The 23,828-nt window shown below is 33.0% G+C and overlaps 2 protein-coding genes across 10 annotated transcripts in view; one reads left to right on the top strand and one right to left on the bottom strand.

Annotated features, from left to right (window-relative positions):
- Positions 1-23,828, top strand: part of LOC132914078 (protein unc-13 homolog 4B) — a 36,816-nt gene that overhangs the window by 2,464 nt on the left and 10,524 nt on the right. For 2 of the 8 annotated variants that reach the window (XM_060972885.1, XM_060972884.1), the window contains exon 2: positions 14,279-14,531. In XM_060972885.1, the coding sequence (XP_060828868.1) occupies positions 14,279-14,531 (253 nt within the window). Of the gene's footprint in view, positions 1-5,554; positions 6,019-11,876; positions 12,016-12,879; positions 13,039-14,278; positions 14,532-17,293; positions 17,786-21,764; positions 22,560-22,976; positions 23,448-23,828 lie in introns of those variants that run through there. The other 6 variants (XM_060972886.1, XM_060972892.1, XM_060972890.1 and 3 more) reach the window with 6 other exon arrangements.
- On the bottom strand, positions 1,502-8,235 carry LOC132914079 (uncharacterized). Of its 2 annotated transcripts, none has more exons than XM_060972893.1 (6): positions 8,231-8,235; positions 4,417-4,463; positions 3,843-4,312; positions 2,660-3,396; positions 2,147-2,502; positions 1,502-1,929 (listed from the first exon to the last, which is right to left on the bottom strand). In XM_060972893.1, exons 2-6 carry the CDS (start codon positions 4,451-4,453, stop codon positions 1,592-1,594), a joined length of 1,938 nt encoding a protein of 645 aa, XP_060828876.1. In that variant the 5' UTR covers positions 4,454-4,463; positions 8,231-8,235; the 3' UTR covers positions 1,502-1,591. The 2 variants fall into 2 exon arrangements, with proteins under 2 accessions (XP_060828876.1, XP_060828877.1); XM_060972894.1 differs by having other exon boundaries at positions 4,080-4,312.

Here is a 23,828-nt window from a genome sequence, read left to right as displayed (position 1 = left end):
TGCGTGCATCGAACCTGAACACGCCTGTCTCTGTATTCTGGCATTGGACGCGGCTTTTTCATCTTCCTGGAAACGACTATTTTCATGCTATACGTGGAACGTGAATCCTTGATCGACTGACTATCGATTCGATTGATTTATTTAGTCCTTAATGTCATTTCGAGAATAAAATGACCAACCTCTCGTAAACAAGCATATTTTCACAATTTCCGTGAACAAAATTGTTTATATTCACGTTTAATGTTTTTACTATTCTGAGCTTCCGAAACATCTGCAACAATGTTGGAATGCACATTAAAGTCTTTACTACACGATACAAATAATTTTTCAGTCAAACGTTCGAAAGGTTTTTCAAGAAAAATTAAAATTCGCTTTGAAGAAATTCACGAGTGAAATTTCACTGGGATCGTAAGAGATCCGCGTAATACACGATGGGTTAGTGCATGTTCCTAATTCAGAATTTTCAGATATTTACTGTGTCGAGATAGACTTCAAAATTTGAATGAAATACTATTTAGGCAGATAGATAATTCTTTTTACAGCGTTGCATATTTCTTCAGCGATTTTTGTCATCTTTAGATTTAACAGAAAAAGAAGTGGTTAAGAAAAGATAATGATAATAAAGATATGAAAAGAGAGGAAAGACTAGATGCAACTTGATTCGCGGTCATGAGATTATACTTCGATGTACGTTGATACGCGCACAAGAAACACTCTCTATATTTGTTCCGATAAACATACGTAGAAATGTGAACAAAAGCTACTGATTACTATAGATTCAGGAAAATATGAGTTACAAGAACATGCGAAATAAAATAAAAAGACACAAGTTAGGAAGAAGATAGTAGATTTTGTGTGCATATCTGCTGGCAGTTTGAACGATTGCGTCTGATAAATTTGGATAGCATACAGAATAAAGAACGTTTCATATCTTGGGAAACTATAGATGTCATGCATTTTCCTTGTACATTGCTGAAAATTACTGTTACCTGCAGGTAAATAAATTAGATACGTTGGAAGATTAGAAGAAATAGTTATACAAACTTCTTGATCTATTGTATTTTAGGATTTATAGGGTCCATAGGCAAGTGTAAAAAATATATGTTGATAATTTACAAATTTCTTTTCTTTTACATTAGGAAAATATTATATTATATATAATATTATTTAATAATAATATTTATAGAATTTATTTCATTCGTTTTGTCTATGAAATCTATAAAACTTATGAAATTAAAAATTTTTATTGAGAAGCTTGAAGATAACATTAAAAAAATATAAAACTCGATTCTTTTAAATAACAATCCATAACATTTTGTAATAATTTAATTAAAATAATTAGTTAAAATATTAAATGAAGGCTAGAAAAATAAATTAACACAGACTTATCACAATAGAGATCCAAAAGATTTTATTTCGCACTTTTATTTCGCAAAACTGTGTTAATATTTGACAAATTGCCTGAAAATAAATTATGAAATGAAATGAAATTCTTCAATAATTTGTATTTATTACATTGGCTAAATTTGTTTATTATATTTATTTACAACTATCTTGAAGATTACATAGAATTTATATGGTTTATTCAGAATTAATTATTCTCATCCCAAAATGGCCTCACATTTTGGTAAAACAGAGGATAATCATGTGAGATTAAATGGATAATTTTATCGTATTCAGAAAAATGCAACGATCCATGTTGACGGTTCCATTCGTCGCCAAATTCTAAAGAAGTTTCCTCACTCGCAATTGGTCCAAAACAGTATAAGGAAGAAACGAAGCCCATAGTTTCCATGAATATCATGACTAAAAGAAGATTATTTGCAAGAGAAGTCAGCATATCTTTATTGGTCGCGTTTCGATGTCTGGTTAGGTGATTCATTGATTTCATTAGACTATTCATAGAGCTGTCCACATCTTTTATTATCTCTGTAAATGAAACATTTATCTATATTACATTCGTACCTCATGTTTAATGATATACTTTATATCTTCTCCGTACGAAGTTTATAAAGAAAATTTCTATGTATTTAATGTTTGGCGAATAAAAGAGGAATTATCGAACCTACCATGACACGAAAAATTTCTTATAATAAAATGAATAAAATATCTAATTCAACTGCAATGTAATATAAATCGTGGTAACCTGATTTAGGACGAGCTACAACACGCTCCCGCATATTTTCAGAATCCAAATCTTCGTCGCTATTCCACTCGACTTGCGATGTGCTCGTGTCTGACGAACTCGTGTCTGACGAGCGCGGTTCCTTTCCACTGGAACTTCCGCCGCTGTGGAGTTCCAGTAGCTTGGTCATCCAGTCCATCAGACTAGATAAAACCTTCACGTGGCTCTGCCAAGCTTCCTTAAAGGTATCTCTCATTCCCTCCGCAAAGAATTTTTCAAAATCGACCGCAGACCGGTGTATTTTATTTATCGCTCCGAATGTTCTTACCATCGCTCCCTTTTTGTATGATTTCAAAGCTTGCGAGATTTCACTGTGCCTGGTTGAAAACCATATACGTATAACTTTCACATTTCTAAATTTTTACAGCAATTTTTTAATTCCTTTTGATTATTAATCCTTCTAAAGGATTCTAGTTACACATACTAAAATCTAATTAAATCAACTTCAATCGTATAAAATTTAATCATACTAACTTCACCGCTGCCTTTTTGTTCTTACTCGCGGATTTTGAAAATCTACTTAGTTTCTTTTTGCCATCCTCGTAAATACCAAAGTACTGGCACAACTCATCGATAAATCTTTGTCCCCACTCGCTTTCCGAAAATGTCTCGCCAAGATCATTAACAGCACGATGGAAAGAAGATCCTCTGGGTATCTTCCTGTCCAATATTCTTTCAAATACGTACTTTGTCTTCTTTTTAATTTTTCGTGGCATTCTTCGAACGGGTTTACAAGAAACTTCCGTTTCTCCATATTTATCTTCCATAGTTTTGCAATGACTCAAGCTTCTAATCGCCCTTGTCCACGATTTCGCGTCAAAATTATGCATTTTCATATTCGATGATTGTTTCGAGCTGCTTAGGCATTCATCGAAGCGTTGTAATTCGCGAATGCACTCGTCGTAATTGATTCCCCTGTTGCTCGCCGTTGAAAGACAAAAGAAAATGTGCCAGGGCTTTCGTCTTGGATGATTTTTGAGAACATTCGTTTGTGAGATGTTCCTTAAACTAGTTTCCAAAGTTTTAAGGGTGGTTTCCGGTGTATGTTTCATCAGATCGAGAATTGCTCGATTTAGACTGAAAGAAGATTTACGCTTCCTATTGTTCGTTATTTGCAGCAGACATTGTGATACTCTGTCGCTTAATTCTGCTGCATCGTTCACTACGCCGAGGAATTTGAAGCCGTTAGCGTGTCTATTTAGTTGCTGGAACTGTGTGAATATTTTAGCTTATGAAATTTTGGAAGATTTAATCGTAAAGATAGTACCGAAAAATTTCCTAGGAGTCTTTAAAACTTGTATAATTGATTATCAGGTTGTTTGCTGATACACATACAAAATAAAAAGTTTCATATTTTTCAAGTTTTCAAAGAAATAATCGAAGAAACATAAAAGTTAGGAACAGTAATGAAAAGTAATAACATAGAATTAATTACATATTCTATACTTTGATTCAGTAATTTACCTTATTAACAGAATTTTGGCGCCATATTACTATATTAATTGTTTTAATTTATTATCAATTATATATTTATATATAAGTTCACTAATTTACTACTTGAAAGACAGAAATCTTTATTATTAAAAACATTGACTATACAACGTAAATCACAATTAACAAGCAAAATACCTCGTTCAATTTTCTCATTTGCACAAACCTTACTTCCTCGGAAAGTCGTATTTCCTTCTCCAAGATACAAACCAGTCGATGATCTAATTTCATTAATCATGTTTCCTAAGTCTCGTATCACGTATATACTTTGCAGCAGCAACTCAGAGAACCAATCATCGGACAATGGATCCTGACTCGAACGTTTTTCGTATCGTTGAACGGTATTAATTAGTCCACAATCATTAGCGAATTGCATGAGCTTCTTCCTTATACTTTCACATACTTCTCGAATAGTTGATAGCAGACCAAATGAATTAGACGATGTAGATCTTAACACAATCGGTTTGTCTATAGGCTCTGCTATTTTCGAAAAGAAATTTCGTATCGTTCTTTCTAAACGATGCACTTGATTAGGATTAACTAATACAAAGGCATTTGGATCTGTTCGAGTATCATTTGGAATTGGAAAATTGCTTCCAGTGACATGTTTAGAAGTTAAAGAACATGAAATGAGGCCTGTGTGAAAATATAGATCCTTCTTGAGAGTCTTTCAATTTATGCAATTAGTTAAAAAATATGAATAACTGAGAAAGGAAAAGAATACCGTTTTAGAGACTTACCTAAGAATACGAGAAACGAAATTAGCTTGAAAATCATGATGAAAATATACTCGTCTGTAACACTGCTCCTTCTTCGCTATTTTATATATACTTCGGTATATCTAAATTTCTCGTTTTCAAAATATCGAAGGAGACTCACTTTTGATAACACGATTTGAAATATTGCATCGTTCTGCCATTTTCAAGTGCATTACAGATTAAACTACCATATGTAAACCCTCATAAACGTCGCTTTACATCCGCAGTTTTTATGAATTTCAAGTGAAATATTACCAAAGAAGCGAAATAAATAGAGATAAGTAACAGAAAGCGAGTCTTACAACGTTAAAAATAGGATCAAGGATACGTTGAGTAAAAGATTCAAGGATTTCTTTGCAGCTTCTTTTATTTTCTTCCAACCACTACCAGCCAACAATACGATATATGCTCCCGTTCATAATTATTAGGCCACTTACAGAAAATGAAGTGAACTTAGAAATGAATAAGAAATTATTACATTTTTTCTATATAATATTAATTTCTATTTATTCAATTCCCCATGTAATTCTTGCAAATAATTTTTATAAATTTTTGGGACGTCATCCTGCATGAATGCAAAGTTATGATCGACTAAATTTTAATAATTTCAATCAACCATCAAAATTAGGAAGTGTCCTCGTACGAACCGTACTTTATAATGACAGTGTACTTGGTGGAAAAATACTCAGACAAATACAGAAGACACTAAAGTAGCCAGCGATAAGAATAGAAGCCGCAGGAAGAAAAAATTGGCATTTGTTAGACAAAGGATCATCGACTTCCGACAAAACAGATGTACCGCGATGCCAACGACACTCGACGAATTCTAAAATCGTCTCAGTTACTTAAATCATCCTTGGCAACGATCTGCAATCTCTCTTGATACACCTGCCGTGTAAACAGCACGGTACCATCCTGATGACAATTCTCGTTTCTGAACGTTGACTCACCGGTGCTATTTGAGAATCATGGCGCCATCAGGATTACCAGTACCGACCAGTTACCAAGATTCACAAATCTCAGTTTCCACGAAACGATGTTCGTGTAAATCCACGTTTCCTATCTCCGCGCGAGCTATCTTAATTTAAAAAATAATTGAACAGATAAAGAAGATTGTAAACGTGTCAGATAAGAAAGTAGAAGATCAAGGATAGTCGAGAAGAAGTTATTGATGCGCGGTCTGTGAGCATCCGCCATCTGGTGGCTGGAGAGGAAGCAACAGTGAATGGAAAATATCAAGGCGTGTTATTCACGGCAGTGTTGACTGCTTCGAGCTGACCTACCGGTGTTAACTTGTTGTTCGCCGGAATTTTTGACCATACTCGTTGAACATTGCGTGATTTTAGCAATGAGCGACTCGTGGCTCTTGCTCGAGCTATAGAAGTGACGTTTCATCGACGAGAGAAAGTTAATTTGGTCTATTAAAGAACGTGTAGGAGGATGTTATGAATTTCATCTGGGCGTAAAGAACATACCTGCCAGAATGGACGAGGACACGATGTGGAAAGATTTCTATCACAAGATTGTCGTGGAGAAGGAAACGAAGGAAAAGGAGGAGCAAGAAAAATCAGAACACGAAACAAGGTAGAGAGAGAAAGAGAGAGAGAGAGAGAGAGGAACCTCTGCAATAGACAATTAATAGATTAGAAACGATAACTTTCATTTTCTTGTTTACGTGTGTAACATATCGTGTTTAACATGTCTTTGCGCTATTAACGGAGAAATGGGACTATGCTCGTGAAATATATGTAATCATAAACGTGTTAATAATTAATCTTACGTGCTTATAAGGAATAATGCAGTAACGTACAAACATTTCACTTTATATTGCAAAAGTAATATTTTAAAGAATTGTAACTAATATTACATAACCACATAATAGTTTTTACATGTACTGTTATTTACCAGCGTTTACTTCTCATCTTGTTATGCAGTTAACATTATTTGTTAACTGAGATTTGTTTAGCTTTTAATTATTAACTGAGATTAGTAAATACATAGTTGCATAAAAACGTAGATTAGTTCTTTTAATAGAATTAGTCATGCTGCAAAATAAATTTCTATTAATTCTAATTTATGCGACTGGAGTTATTTAATTTAACTTTTCAAATCGAAAGCGTAACAGTAAGTTTCTTGTATCATTTCCAAAAATGGATAAGTGTCGTTCAGTAACCAATCGCTTTCGTAGAAATTATGACTCTCCAAAATAAGGCAACTTCAAAGAAGAATTTTGTTCGATCACAAGCATTCAAATGCAAATAATTCTCGCTTAAGCGGAGTCTGTAGCATCTCGATCTTATGACTCACAGTGATTACCAATGCAAAATGTAATAGATAAAAATGTATCAGGTGACATAAACGACAAAAGAATCGCTTAACTTGTTTCTGTTTTCAATGCGCGTATCTCCACGTTTTGTCGTTTTCGAGAAAAGTTCAGTGTTAAAAGTTAACGTATTCGTCGATGTTTTCACGATGAAATAACACGTGTTCGTCAGTGACGAGTCGTTGTTGCAGCGGTCTCGTTCCAGAACAGACGCTCGTTGCGTTTTACTTATTGGCACGTAGGAATGACGATCTGAAACTCTCATATGTACCACATACGCGCGATCTATTATTAAAACCAGACTAACGCGCGTTGTCCGGAACATCTGTAGAGGAATTGTTTCTCCAGGTCGCGCGAACGAGCGTAACGAGCCATCGGGATCCGTGACTCAAGGTCGACGTTTCGCGATTTATTGCCAACGTGATTTAAGGTACCGCGATAATCGCAGTGACAAAATATTAATGCATCATAGAGATTGCAAAGTATGATTGCAATTGCAAGTCCGATAATTGTAACGGAGGAATATTAATTGCGATGCGTTAATGGCGATTGCAATGCAAATTTGACGGTACAAATTTGTTGCAAGATTGGGGTAATCCATATGGAATTCGTGTTTAATTGCAGACTTTGAACGTAGGAAATAGGAAGTTTTGCATAAAAAACAGACAACTTAAAATTAGAGTATCTTTTAACGAAGAATCTATCGAAATACAACAAAAATTGCGAATTACAATTGAATAGAGATTTATTAATATAGATGCAATTGAGAAAATGATTCGAAATTTTTGGACGTCATTTGGATTTCATTACGTATATAAGAAAGCGTCTTTGTTTATATCAAGCGGCATCTATAAATATGCCAGACAGAAGAGTTGGTCATCCGTTGATGTCACACGAGGAAAAACAGTTCGTACAAAAGTAAAATGCAAAGGAGGTTTCGTCCTACTCATACAAACACTCTACGAAGTATAGCGTGTAAACTACATAACGAGACTGTCGTATTCCACACGATCTCCTTAAACAGAGAAGAAGCAATGTGCAGACATACGTGTTAATTAATTCTTTCATAATGTCTCAACTATTGCATTGCCGTCGATGACAGAAGCTCTACGAGACGAATAAAGTGGCTACTACAATCTGTTCAGAAACTATTAAACGTGTATATAAAACGTTAAGAATGAATACCATTAATTTTTCTTATCATTTACAAATATTTAGTAGAATCTGTTTAGATTGCATATTTATACATGGCTCTTATGGAAACCAGTGATAAAGACAAGAAAACTAAAAGATAGGCTAATAAGAAACATATGTAGCAATAAAGAACAAACAAAATTTGGACGTAGAATCGTTTTAAAAGATCAACGACGAGTAGGAAAACTGCGGAATTATACTTTCATGAGACCAAAAAGATAAATTAATTCAAAATATACTAGTAGACAAAAGCATACACATAGTTTCTGGTCACAGTGTATATACACGTTATAACTACATATATCTCCAAAAAAATAATTTTACGCGTTGTTCACTTCTAAGTACAATTAATGAAAAAATATAAAAATATACATGTAGATTCTTTTTAAAAGTCAACGACGAATAGCAAAATTACATTTCTAACAAATTAATACGAAATATATGTAGTAGGAAAAATCAGCATAAAGTGAGAAACAATACAGATACATTCTTACACCAAGAATATGCAAATGCTATAAATTACAAGCTTACCCATTTTCAAAAAGCTATTTCCCACGATCATACGTTTAATTAATAAAAAAAAGACGTAACACTATACGATTTTCCAATTATGAAATGTTCATAATCAACAATAGCGAAGTGAGATAATTAACTGTAATTGTCGGTGTTATTACGTATCTAGTCAGCAGAAATCGCGATGCTTTTTCCCATAGGTCAACGATATGCCAATGTCGGTGAAGACGTCATGCTGACTACCCCGGGAATTCCTTGTTTCCGTGGCAGATACGCAACTGTGCAGAACGTTAAATCATCAGCGCGTAGGTGAATGTCCCACGGAAAATTAAAGTTTAAAAACAGGTTACAAGATAAAGGAGAATATTGATAAGCTTGAAAGCATACGAATATAATTTTGACACTTTTTTGAAAATAATACAATAACCACTTTTCGTTTGTATTTGTCCTCGAAAATTACAACGTGTACATGGTCACGTGAAATCACATAAATAGTCGGACATAGAAGTTAACGCGAAGCAGATCGAGTCGGCTCGAATTTTGTAACGACAGGGACCACTGAAGGCCGTTCGTGACTTACATCACTGAGGACCTTGTGCTTCTTGTTCGCAAGACAACTACGTTGCCTTACAGTCGTATATCTGTAAAAGATTACGTAAAATTTCAATATATACATGGTGTCTCGTTTAAGTATATTCTCTGAATAAATTAAACGTTTATTTCCTGAAACTTTTGATAACAAATATCCAACATTAAAACATTGTATGCAATTATTAATACTTTCTCAGTTTGTATTTTGTTAAATATAGGGGACAAAGAACTAATTAAGTTCGATAATAATATGTACTTCTTAAACCATTGAAACTGATTCAAATGAAATATGCTGTATGTACGCTGTATATGTATATTAATGCAAATACACATATATCAGATACAAAATCGCCCATAATTATTCGACAGACGAAGAAAGAGAGAAAAAACGATACAAATTTTACATTTTGCTTTGATTTTATTATAAGAGTTAAATAAGATATCTTGCGAATGTTAGAACACACGTTCCTTTATGAAAACGGTTAATATTGTTCCTATTTTACGTTGCAATTGTACGTGTCTTAAATCTAAACTATTTAAGTAATGTTCGTTAAATTCTGAAACTGTCCAAAATGGTAAGTTTGAATTGAATGAGAAATAATTATGAGCAATAGTGTAAATAATTACAGCCGAATATTTTTTGTAATTATTGAATACTTCTCTTTATTTTTAAATTGTCTATATTTCGTACAGTTCATTATTTGATCATTTTTACAATAATCTTGGAATTAATTATTTAAAAAATGATTATTAGATTGCATTAATATTACTTTATGACACAGGATTTTAGTTGTATATAGTTTTCCAGAATATTGCTATGAAGCGTAGCTAATTGAACTATAATTTATACTTCACGCTGATAGTTTCCATATCCTGTATGCTGAAAGCAAAAGATTGCAATTTACCATGATAGTAATCTCGTTGAAGCATATCTTTAACGTTTTGATGTATGTATATTATAATGATATACAGATTCAGTTATTTTTTTTCGTATCCTAGTTTAAAAAATATATTCCCTTCATGTAGTCAAGTTAATCCATGAGTTAAAATTTCTAAAAATATACATCACCGAGGAAAATAATTGAAGGACATATAGAAAAGTATTTTTGTTCTACATAAAAAATATCTTTCAAACAGATGTTTTAATTCTTTGATATTTCAAAACTGTTACGTAACTCAGGACATTTAACAACTCAGTGCATGTTTTAGCACGCGATAATTATCGTCGGTCGAACAAGTTGTGCTATCCTCGTTTTCTATGTGGTCATTTAAAGAACAAAAAATTTGCAAGTTATAAATGGTAATCGGTACCCGATATACTCGCGCCAATCAAGCGATTACAAAGTGTAAAAACAAAAGCAAAAAGTAGAAACGTGTTTGGAGAGCCGATCCGCGATAGTGTACCAAGACGAAGAATGTAGTTCGGTGAATCATGTCTCTTCGGTCAAGTTAAAAATAAAAGGGCTAGTTGGAAGTAAGATGTACTGTAAAATAAAGATGTTAGAAATACCGTAAGAGCATGTGGTTTTCCTTTCTCTGCTACGCGAAAGCTTGAAAGAAGGGGAAATGTGTGCGTGTGTGATTTTGCCCATTTTACAACACAAATATTTTATCATTTTGTGCCATTAGTATTTTGATATTATATTACATTAAAAATATTATTTACATGTAAGAGAGTGTGAATATTTTCTTAATTTTCATATCTTTTAAATTAAAAGAATTTTCTTAATTTTAATGATCTTTAAATTGCTAAATTTTCTTACATGTTATCATATTTTAAAATGAATAAATTAATTTAGTTATCCTTAATTTAGTTATCTCCTAACAAGGCTTATTCAGTGACAAAACAGAAATTTACAGAAAATCCAGAATAGTTTGCAATTAAATGCAATGACTGGGAATTGGAACAAAGGAGTACCTTGAAATTGCAAACAAAGTCCCGGAGAATCTAAAGCTTCTATTATACACATGCATTTATTATCTTTTTTATTGATTCAGAAGTAAACGTGAATCATGCATGTACCGATATTTCCAGTAGAGTATTTATTGCGCAAGTAGAGTCTGTGAATTGGTACAGGGAAGGTAATAAGCGGGGAAGTTCTGATTTTATTAATTATTCTCGAGAAGAGCTGATCGTATTCCAGCTAAACAATCGAGAAATTATCATGTATGTTGTTACAATATATCGTGAAAGTAGTTTCATTGTTAGGAATCGTTGTATCGTATCGAAATAACGAGCAAAGCGGTGACAGTAATTAAAATGATTGAAACTCGCATTGCTTCGTTTTCTCGATGAATGACAAATAGTTGGTTAGTCAAATTATTATCAATTATTTTCATAAACAGCACATTTCAAAAGTATAAAGGCATCTAATTTTCTTATTTCATTCAATTTCATTGCACAGCAATTTTAGTATAATAATTTTAATAATTTTCTCGCAATAGCAAAGTACCGAAAAATTTTTAGCAGATATACTAAACCAAACTTTATTCTCTATTCGCTAGTAATTAATTATATTTACGAAATTCTATAACTTAACTATAAACTATAGAATAGTTACACTATAATTTTAGTAAAATAATATTATTGACGTTTTAATAATATAAAAGTTCTTAAAATCGTTAAAAGATACGATAAATTAAACATTATTTTTTATTCCCTGCCAATTATATTTTTCAAGTTCTACAATTCTTCAGTTCTACGATACTACGATACAGTTCTTGAGCTATAAAATATACGTAACAAGAGATGCAATAATGATACCTGACGCGCTTGAATTATGGGAAAGTTTGATATACCATTGATGTTGATATTGCACGATATCTACTTCCTTCTTCTCTAGTTCGCCTGAAGTCCTCCGGCAGTTTGTTGTCAGACATGCTCCGACTGACATATTTTACATCGACGTCTTATTCTCCTGCAAGTATACCGTTCTACTAATAACAGATCTAACAGTGAAGTAAGCATTTATCATACATTATGATAAATTAACCGCGCAGATCATTCAAATATTACGTGCAGTGAAGTTTAACAAATATTACTATAAAATCACAGAATTATTAAAACATTTATGTTTATTTTTCGGTGAAGGATTTTAGGATATTTTTCTGGAAATTACATTTGGCGATTATCAGAATTATATAATTTTCAATAAAATTCTATAATTTAAAATAAAATAATTCTGAATTTCAATTTTATGGTTAATAATTAAATAATTTCGAATATAATTTTATGATTAAAAATTAAATAATTTCGAATATAAATTTAAATTGTGAAATTAATTGTTTAACAAAGTGAGATATAATATTATAGAATACAAAAATTTGTGAAGCAGGAAATATAAATATTCATTTGCAAAAAAGGAAATAAAAATGTAAGTACATTATCAAATATCGTTGAACGCACAGTCTCATCAAACTATCTGAATCCATTTTCCGTATACACGACTATGATACGAATTTATCTGTCTTCCCATTATGACTCTTCGATAATTCCATAATGACACAGAAACCATTGAGAAATGATACATGGAAGCATAAACACTTGGATAAATTATTTCATAAAAATAAAATTATTTTCTAAGAAACAGTTTATTTCACGTATTGATTGTTTCTTACTAAATCAAATACAGACTCTCGTAAAATAATTAGTATGCGTGTGTTGAATCGATTTTTCGATTGTTTCAAGTGGGAATCTCTCATAACTATCAAACATATAAAAATTGTCAACCAGTCAGCCAAAAACAATTAGAGCGTTTCATGAATCGTCAGTGTTATTTCGTGAAGCACGTGTGAAATGGAGAATTTGTGTTTTTCTTCCGAAGGAGAGAGAGTCGAAAAATGGCGCACTTCCAAAAACTGGACGAGACGCATCCTTACTACGCGATCGCCGCGGCTCGAATGTCGCAAAAACCGGAAACGAAACCGGTCACCGTAGGCAGATTCTATTGGAAATTCGCTGCGTTCAACTTCATTCATAAAAGGTGAATTGTGTTGTTCGTTGCTTAAGTAACGGGAGTGTACTATGCAACAGAGCTGTGTACTTTCCCTTTTCAATTGCGAAATTTTACAAAAATTTACTTACATGCTTTTTCTTAGAAAAATTCTGAAACATATACATACACACTATTGGTCAAATGTCGAATCATTAATATTCCATAAAATTTAAGAAGTTAGATTATAATTATTTATTTAAAGTCGTAGTCACTTTTTATGTCCAGCTCTGAAGTATAGTCTACTAAATGGACTTTATTTGATTTGTATAGTAGAATTCAGCGTAGCTGCTTTCCAAAATATGTTTGGATACTGCAAGGTTTCATTATTTTTCTATGAGATCTGTGACTTATCTATAAGTCATAATCGCATGACCATGACTGATAGTATGCACATTTACTTTTCTTCAGTTATACAATTATTGATTTTCTGATAATGCTTACTTACGTGGTATGAAACACATTAAACATCAATAAGTCATATAATATGATTTTCACGAGGTATTAGGTTATTCTATAAACGGTACAATTTTTCTATTAGATATAAGTTATAATATTTACGAAAACACGAATTCCTCATAAATTGCCAAAGAATAATAAAATAATTTTTTACGAAGAAGAATAAAAAATGTAAATGTTTACATTGGCCGTAAAAATGAGCTATTATGCAGTCGGTGGTTTCAAATAGCTCGTTTTTTAGCACACTTAGCGAAATCGGTCAGAGACGAAGAAAACAGGAGTTGCGTCGCATCACAATTAACGTGGTATTAAATAAGGCATTTGCTTTTATCATTCATCACTAGCTTCTTGCAACTTATTCTTAATATTCCACCTATTAACCTCAACGTTTTCCTTTATATTATCATGCAATATTTTAAACGATTAACGCAAACATTGCATTTGCTTCAATGAAACATTGATCCTTTATGCTTTACTAGCGCTACTAAATTAATACAGTACAAATTTTCATTCGATTTCTTTTTCATTCATAAAAATTGGAAAAAGAAAAGAAAGCTATTATTTAATATAAAAAAATTTACAAAAATTAATAATTTCCTTTATACGAAATTTTTTCTGACTTTAATCGGCACTACTATAAAATATTGCTGAAATCGTTGATTGATGCAACAAAAACTTCTCAGAGTAAGAAGGGTTGATATAAACATTTAGATACAATTTTTAGTATTATCTTCTACAATTAATTTCCTTGTTTCTTAATACGTATGTACAGAATACAAGATACCGATGGCGGTTTCTTCGAAAATCTTGGGACATTATTGGCTGAGAAGGTTCGGGCGCAGGAACAGGAGGAAGGACCGCTTCCAAAGAAGAAAGACGAGGTTCAGGAAACGGGAGAGGAAGAGGACAATTTCAGTGAAGAAGGTAGCATCGAGGAGCCTGTCGATGCACTTTTGGAGACTGACAGCGACAGGGACGAAAATGAGCATGCCACGAATTTCTTAGCCGAATCTATGGGATGGAACGTGAGTTATATACCACTTTTATTTTTTTCAGTGTATTTTAAGTTACCAGACATTATTTATTATCAATTTGTTTTTTTACTATGATCATTAATACGAGATACATTTCTATCGAATTTTTAGACAAATTTAAATTGTTACTATACATGATAATTTTGTTGAAAGGTTCTAATTATTCCTGCCGAACTTTTCGAAAAATTTCTATTGCATTTCGCCGTATTTGAAATTATCAACAATTCTTTATTATTATTTTATTTTAAATGATAAGATTTAAGATCATTGTATTTTACAATACAAAATATATATTTTATGATTATACGCGCGTTTCTATCGAAGTTTCCTGAAGAATCGTGTGCAACCTAAAGAAACGTTGTTTCTCTCTTTACTCAAGATTCGATTATTTAATCAAACACAAAATCGCTTAAAGTTTCTTCTAATTCCTCCAAGAATTTTATCGAGTCTTTTAATTTTCAGAATTTCATTTACTTCGAAATCTCCGACTTTGAAAACATACGTAACCACAGTGTACTCTTCCTTGCGAATCGGCCATAAAATCTTTCATTTTTTCGTTTGTCCGTCTGTTGATTTAAATGGTGGATGTTAAATGTCCGCCACATCTCGAAGTTCGAGTGTTTCTTTTCTTGGCTTGCTGAAATTTCGAGAGCCACCGGATAACTCGAAATATCAATGACTTCCGCGAATGGAACGCTCGACGCCTCATCGAACCGCTTAAAATACTCTGATAGACTTATCTACGCCAATACGAATACGAGTGGTCTGTTTATCGTTATTTGCTTGGTTTATAGAATGCTCTGTGGGAAGTTATGGGAAACAGATGGAGAAAAGTCGTGGGAAAGTATCTTGAAATAATGATCAAATATAATGCATACATAGTGAAGAGCATTGTAACCTGATGGTATTAATCTTGGATTTAATTTTCGATTTAATTTACCGATAAGCGATTAATCCCTAAAACGAATTTTAATTACATGGTTCGGCAAGTAACCTGTTCTGCTAAAATTTATTTTTCGTTTAACTTAAAATGTTATGTTTAATAAAAAATTGATCTCTGAAGTGAATTCCAATTCAAAATTACTTGACAAATAGAGCTTTAGACTAATAAATAATAAATCTGAGAAACAGAAATAGATTACTTAATTTAAAAAACTTAATTCTTAACATGGATTTCAATCAAATTATTCTCGATAGGTAACGTTTTGCATAAATTAATTTTCTTGCTTTTGTGTGATAGAATTTTTACAAATTTCCCTCTAAAAAATCGAATCCTTCAAAGAATTTCTGTTTTTTCAATTTTCTTTCAATCTTCGTCCTATTATTACAATGTTTATAGTATTTTAATCAAATATTCTGTAACTATGCTCGAATATCATTGTATTCTTTATTTATCTCAATACTGGATATTGATGACTGAATCATGCCGCCGGCATATTGCATCGTAGGGTGGTAACAAGACGATATTGATCTCACAAAGGCCCCAGTTCGAATCGAATGTCCGAACAAGTTACGTGTCCTGGCACGAGCAACATTTTGGTCGCCTGAAAATGTGGTAACTTTCAGGTTACCTGAAATATTAGCGCACCCTCGATTATATCTCAATTTCCGTGTTGAGAATAATGCGACTGGGGATATGCGACTGGCCAGTTTCCCTTCGGCTCGACGAGAAATATGTGAGTACTATAACGTTCTTATGAAGGTAGTAGAGTTATTTCATCTTGTAGTACTCCATAGGATACATTTTATTATATCATTTTTACTTTTACTTGAACAATTATTAGAATTAACTTCATTTTATCCTATTTCTTACTTTGGACTCTAGCGACTTATTATGTTTCATCTCCACCCTTTTGTTAGTTTTACTATGGTGTGTAAAAATAGAACTATGCTTGTATCTGTATTCAATACTACTTTTATACCATAATAATTTTTACGTATCTCTTAATTCGCAATTTAATCCGTAATTGCTGAAGGATCGTGACTATCCAATTTATGAAAGGACAGACTATGAAATTTATTTCACGGATTCCGCTACTTGAATCTTTGAATGACATTGCTATACATATTTTTTTAATTAGGGTTTATAATATACTGTTTCACGTATTTCCTAAGTTTAATCTTGAACTTGACCCAATTTCAAAGGATCAATTCATCGAATTATTAACACGGATTTGGATTAGCCGAATTTTTCAAAAATATCAGAATTCCTTCAGAAGCATTGATAATTTCTGCAATAAACAATTCGCATAGTCCATTCAAGAAAATTTCTTCAGTTTCTTCGACAAGTTTTCCTTAATTGTTTTCCCCAATATTCCATAATTTTGCTCGTATTCTTCCAACTTTCATTAATTTTTAAACTTTTTCCTAACTTTTCGTAATATTTCTTACTTTCTCCTTCAATTTTCCGTAGAATATTTATATATAGCCTGCTGGATATTATATACAGTCTACTACAATGATCCTTCTCTAATTTTATCCCATACCGCAGTAAAATAATTTTCTAATTCCACCAATGTTATCTAAGAAATGTTATCTAAGAAACTGTTATCTAAATGTATAATCATTTTAATTGTTCGATTCCCGACAAAATCATTCGAAACGGAAGATTAAAGGGGAAGAACAGGTAACGTGAATGATTGCGTAATATTATTTCACCGATAGAATGGAACGGTAGTACAACCGGTAGGGTGTTATCCTCTAAGCTCAATTAACAGTTAAGCTCAATTTGAAACGCGACTCTGGTTTTGTAGCGTAGCCAGTGTGTGACGCTAGTTGAATCGTCGACGTTGTCGACGACGACTCCGATCTGTCCGTCCATCTATTCCTGGCAGTGTGCTACTCGCCTTCGTCAAGCTCCTTTCTAGTTGACGAGCTACCACGATTGTCCTGTCCGGGTACTTCCGTCTGGAGCTACCATCACGGAAGTCCTGGGTGCCTCTATTTGAAAAGTGTAACACAAAATGATCAAACATTATAAGGGTGTATCGTAATCCGCCAATAGAGTAAAACGTGTGTAAAGAACAATGAAAGAAACTGTGGTGTGGACTTTGTATCGTCTCAGTGTGTGGAAAAGTACTCCGAAATGAAGTATCGAAAATTCTGCCCCTCTTCTCGCTTATAAAATTTTAAATAAATATAAATAAATAAAAATTTAAATAAGAATTATTGAAATTATCGTTCGACCGGTGTAAAACGCGCGGTGGTAGAAATTTGTCAGGTAACAGGAAGTAATGAGATCGAAGGTATGTAAGGTTGATGGGACTTGTTGAGAATCGAGATGTGGTGATCGTGGTTTCCGCTCGAGAGGATAAGTTGGTATTGTGTGGCAATTGGCTATTCGACAGAGTCTTATATGTTGGTAATTAAGGCGCAAAAGCCCGCTCATCGAAAGTCAGGGAGCAATCATAAAAATAAATCAAACCTAGCGAGAAAACTGGGTTGATCGATCGCATTCTGCTGTGTCTTCAAAAATTGGCAAACTGTCAGTAATATAGCTTCATTCTGTATAGAAATGTTCGTAAAAAATTGCTCCAAGACATAGGCCTTAAAGAACATGGTATTTCATACGTTGTTGACATAAAGCGTTTAAAATGTCTAAAAATTTATTGTAGCACAAATAACACGATTTCGAATTAATTAAAGTAGAGAAAATTATAAGTACGTTTCGTTTAAATTGTATGGTTTGCAAAAATTGAATGAAAAATAATCATAGTTAGAAGATCTTTCGGTAGATTCTAGATATTTATATATATATATGTATCTTGAAATGTTCATGTTATAATTAGAAGATCAGTGGAATCTCAGAGTAAACTCAATTCCATGTAGCTCAAAGTACATTTTTTTCGCTGTCAAATTTCCAATTTCTCAGTGAACTTCTTGGTCGTTTGCTCAAACGCGTAATAACTTTGATGTCGACGATCAAGAACCTTTAATACGAAATTTGGAATTCGTTGTCAATCGGCAACTGTTTTAAAAGCTTCTGCTGAATGTTTTGCATACTTTTTTTTTTAAATTCATGCTGAGGTCAAGCTTTCCACGAACAGTGTATATTTTCGAAACATGCAATAGTATCAAAAAATAAACCCGATTCGATGCAACGCGAAGTCGATTCAGTTTGCCAAAACTTTACACGAATTCTTAAAAATTTCCGAAGCTTCTCTGGAAAACCTTTACAATTAAAGATTGTCTTAAACTTTCCACCGGCATCGGGGAACAAAAATTATTCACAGTTTGGCGAAACGAGCGCGATTCGATTTACCAGAACGCTTTACATGAATTCTCATTCGTTTCTACTTTAAACATTGTTAAAATTTCTCTGAAAAATCTTTGGAATTAACGATAACATTCCACCAACGTTAGCAACAAAAATTATTCACAGTTCGGCGAAACGAGCGCGATTCAATTTACCAAAACGCTTTACGCGAATTCTTATTCATTTCTGCGCTCAAAATTGTTAACATTTCCCTGAAAAATCTTTGTAATTAACGATAATTCGTAACATTCCGCCAACATTAGATAGCAATAAAAATCATTCATGGCTCAGCGAAACGTCCTAGAGGCATCCGTCTCCGAAATTAATTCCTGTTCCCGTAGCAAAATAAATCCGGCTGGTACGTGGGCGGTCGAATTTAGACGAACTTGCATAATGCATCGTGAAAATCGGGCCTGGCCACGAAGGACGGGAACGTCGACGTCGGCGTCGTAGGCTATCTACGCGTGCCTCCTCCGGTCAATGAGCTAATTGCCGTGGTATATCAATTTTCATTGGGCGCAATTGTGCGAACACACGAATACGCATTGTGGTTGCACTTGTCCCGTGGGTCGCCTCAAACAGGATACGGCATAGTTTCCCTTTGTGCAGATTCATTGTCTTGTTTTCGCGTTTTCCATTGGCCAGGCAGTTAACCGAGCGACCAATGAGTACGCCAGATCTTCGGTATTTAAATTGCCGCCGTGCACGGCATAGAGAAATGGGCGAAAGAAATGTGAGACCGCGAGTAAATGCCGTGCATCTTTGTTCCGTTTCAGATTGAATTGTAATTTGAATGGGAAAGGAAATTGCTCTTCCTTTCTATTTAATAATTGGCTTCTGTCGATGACCTCCTGGATTCGTTCTGTGGTCCCAAGAAAATTTTAATCGTATCAATCGAATTTATAATTTATATTATCTAGATATGTTGCAATTTTCTTGTAACGTCTTTCAAACTGCGTAACGTTATAATTAAACTGTGGATTTCTATGTAAATTTGTATTCTTACGAACACGATTAGAAACGTAGAAACAAAGTAGAGCGCTACTTCACCCTCTGAATATCGTCCTTTACCTATATATGTTTAATTGGATTTTAAGATACAAAGAGTCAAAAGTATTCGTATAGTTGATTTACTTTAGAGATAAAAACGAAAATATTACCTATGTTATTAAATATATTCAAATATATTTAACTGCATATTATACAGAGACATTTAATCCGCAAATAGCATATAATATCATCAATCAATAGCATCTAAGTCAGTAAAACAAATATTATTCCCGCTCTAAGGCTCGATCAAGCCAAAAGGGCCAATGTTAGGCGAACCACAAAACGCGTACAAATAAATGGAATCTCATTGTCAGAGTCAATCGGTCTTGGCAACCACTACTATGCGACGATGTTAAAGGCTATGGCCCAGTTTTTCTGATTCTCAGTGAGTCGCTGGTCCAAACGGATTTTCTATCTTTCTCATATATTCCTCCGTTTCATTAGATATAATCAGTTTCAAAGAGACTCTTCTCTGTTTAAGCCAACGACGAAGTATCTTGGTCAATTTACCAAGTCTTTTTACTACATTGAAGAAGAAGTTAGATAATTCAATTTGATGATTGAAAAAGATTTTGAACCTGTCACGATGAACGATTCTCTGTAAGTAGCAAAGGAGAAACAACTATTTTGGTCAGAAGTCGTCGCGTTGACGACGTTCTTTTCAAGAGGTCGATCGAGAGGAACGCGCTAAAAAAAGAGTAACCTTAGAAATTTGTCTGCTACAAGACGAGCAGAACGAATGATTTACAAGTGATGCTTACGCAATGGAAAATCCAGAAAAATGTGGAATATAAGTGGTATCAGAGTAGATTCTGCGTTACCGGATTGCGGACTGAGAATGATGAGGTGAAGATTAAATATAAGCTTAGCGAAAAATACTGATAAAAAATTATGAACTCTCCGTGGTAGAAACTTTTTTTGTTTATCGCATTATAAATGGTTATTTATGGTAATTTTAGGGTAATTCCTAATAATGCTCGAAATAACATCAATAGTTTTCTATAAATAGTAAATTCGATTGCCTGGCAATGATCCATCCAAGATTAAATATAAATTAAAAGTTTGTAATATCGAATTATTAAATATGAATTAGTTGAACTAAACATATGGAACAATTTCTTGGAATAACTTTCTTGGACTGAAATTTAATAAATAGTTTTATAATAGTCCTTTATAAGAAATAAATTTAATTGGATTATTATAAAAATGGTATCTGACAGATTAAGTAGAAATCTTATAAAATAAAAGAATAGAAAAATTGCGAAGGCTGAAAGATTCCGATATTCACTTTTTGAGTATGAATCAGTTCTAAAGATATAGAACGATTTATTGAAATAAGTTACTTGAAATAACACTAAATATATATAAAGTCTTCTATAAGTAACTCCATTTGATTATACAGACGGCTTATTGAAAAATAAATATAAAGTAGCTGTGTTAAATATAAAAAAAATAAAATATTTCAAAAATATGAAACATCTATTGAAATGAGATTAGAAGAACATTGAATGTCCTTTTTATGATTAATGAATGAATGAATTATGATTGATGATGAATAGTTTCATAAAGAATTCATCGAGATTTCATAGAACATTGATAGAAAGTTCATGAATGATACATTTAGAAGTTACAAATAACAAAAGAAATAACAATAAATTATGTATAGACTGAGATTTAAATTCAAGACGACCATCGTTATTCAGCACAAGTTTTAATTATTCTTTTGTCTGGTCATACCACTTCCAAACCACTTTCTAAACAGGAAGGTGCATTTGTAACTCTCCATTTCGCTGAGTAATTAATTAAATGGACAAATTTAGCTGCTCTACATACTGAAATTAGGTCAATGCCGTGAGAAACATCACAGAGTTCCTCCATAAATTTCATCATATAACTAAAACTAAATCCTAAAACTATCCAAATTAATCTTCGATTTCGAAACCAAACTGCTGGTACGCAGATAATCTCCAAAAATTTGTAAATCAAGATCTATTTTAAGGCTACTAGGTTGAAATAAAACTATCTATCTATCTGTTCAGTTAATTTCCAGCGAATAATCGAATTTTGTTATACCGACTTCGAGAGAATAGGAAGGAAGCTATCTCAATTCAATGAGTACATATTTTTTTTTATTCCATTGTTTATAATACTTATTTCTCTTACTATTTACTCCTTCTATGTTTGCAAAATCTTTCAAAGGCAAAGAGATAATACAAATTCTATGTTTCGAAGTCTTCGTCAATGTTCGTTAATGTTCCACGATTTCGTTTTTCAAGTAATTAATTTTATCAATATATATTATGCTGTTTATTTATCTCAGCCATTTAGCAAGTATTAATAAATTCGATAAATTCGGATTTGCAAAATCTTCTAAACACAAAAAGGCCATTGATATTCCATTATCTATACTTCTATATTATCTGTGTTTTTCTTCAAACAACGTCCACGTTCTTGTAAGTTGGACTAGATACTCCTTTTCGATTATGCATACTGCATAAGCGCGCCCGAATAAATATACGTAGCACCGATAACAAAGGTCGCGGTCGTCGAAGTTCATCATCGGCCAACAATGTACTAGCATACGCTATGATTCTTGCTTTTTAGAGCAGTTCGATACTCGTCGTGTGTGCAGCACTTTCGAAACTTTGCCGATCCTCGGGCATCCGTATCGACCCTCCTATTCTACCAATATTATCTCAACCCAAAATGGAATAGTAAATATTTCGTCATTTTTCGATCATTTACATATAATTATTAAACTGCAGATTTATACGCAATTTCATATTTTCATTTCATTGAAGAAATTGAATCTAAATTTGAGCCTACTGAATATCATAACAAATTTATTATTAAAAATTGAACAAGCTCGTTCGACTGGGCATTATAATTTTACAAGATTGCAAGATTTTCGGAACTTACATATTAAAAAACTTTCGTTATAAATTATAACGTAATGTAACGTCACAAGAATTTTATAATATGTCGAATATTTTATACATTTTTGTATATTCTGTACACATCTGCACTTTCAAATTCCCTGTAAATGCATAAATATCCGTAGTCTGTTTATAATATTCACCTATACCTTATTCCAATCTGTACGTGATTATAAATCTATACCATCTGCACAGCGAGTGGTCATTCTAATTCAAAGATGAAAGTGTCAATAAGAGGAAGTGAGATCTCGATCGAGTGTCAGTGCATAAACTATATTGTTCTTGGCTGACAGTTTGTTTTTTCTTTCGAAATCGTGTTTCGACATCGTTTAGGAGGAAACCTTGACAGTTGGTCGTGGCAATGAATGAAAGATTTTCTTCGAACAGACGGTGCACAGAAAGCTCGGACGAATCGATGTTTACATCAGATGTTGAATGTATAAAAGTGTAGCATGTCGTGATACGTGATATTGGTTTTGTTCTGTGAAAGTTATCTAGAAGTGAAGTTTAACGACATGAGATAGTATAGTGCTGAAAAATAAGAAAATGGTGAGCACCAACCCACCCCTGGGGGTGGCCACGCTGAATCGGGGAAGGAACACTTTCCGTGGCGTGCCCAAAGCGGAAATCGAGCGCAGAACCAATACTCTGCTCCAGGCTATGACGGTGAGTCTATTCGGTGAAGATTTCGGTTTGTTGATAGAAATATTAAATACGATGGTGATATGTCATATATATTGAAAATTTTGTGGTTGATATGATATAATGTATCATACAAATTTCATAATGTTTGACAGTAGAATTACTAACTTGATATGCTAAAAAAATATATCACACACAGATAATTATAATAAAAGTTGTGTAATACAAATAAATAGGTACATAAGTATAATTCCTCGTCAAAAAAGGTCAACGCTAATCTTATATAATATATATTTTTATATCAATTAGCGAAATGTGAAATCCACGCTAATTTGCAACAAACAACTTTCAAGTATGAAAAACTTGCAACTTGCAACGAGGATCTGTAAACTTGTACGAGTCTTG

This window comes from Bombus pascuorum, chromosome 14 (genome assembly GCF_905332965.1).
Source record: "Bombus pascuorum chromosome 14, iyBomPasc1.1, whole genome shotgun sequence".
In the NCBI taxonomy this organism is placed as follows: domain Eukaryota; kingdom Metazoa; phylum Arthropoda; class Insecta; order Hymenoptera; family Apidae; genus Bombus; species Bombus pascuorum.
The sequence above is the reverse complement of the archived record's forward strand: the minus strand, read 5'-3'. Positions and strand labels throughout refer to the sequence as shown.

What these genes read in the sequence shown, in the direction of transcription:
- LOC132914079 (XM_060972893.1), bottom strand. Translation starts at nt 4,453, where the DNA reads ATGATTTTCAAGCTAATTTCGTTTCTCGTATTCTTAG. An exon ending in TTCGTTTCTCGTATTCTTAG is followed by an intron (nt 4,313 to 4,416) that starts GTAAGTCTCTAA and finishes ATTTTCACACAG; the next exon opens with GCCTCATTTCATGTTCTTTA. An exon ending in TGTAGCTCGTCCTAAATCAG is followed by an intron (nt 1,930 to 2,146) that starts GTTACCACGATT and finishes TTTCATTTACAG; the next exon opens with AGATAATAAAAGATGTGGAC.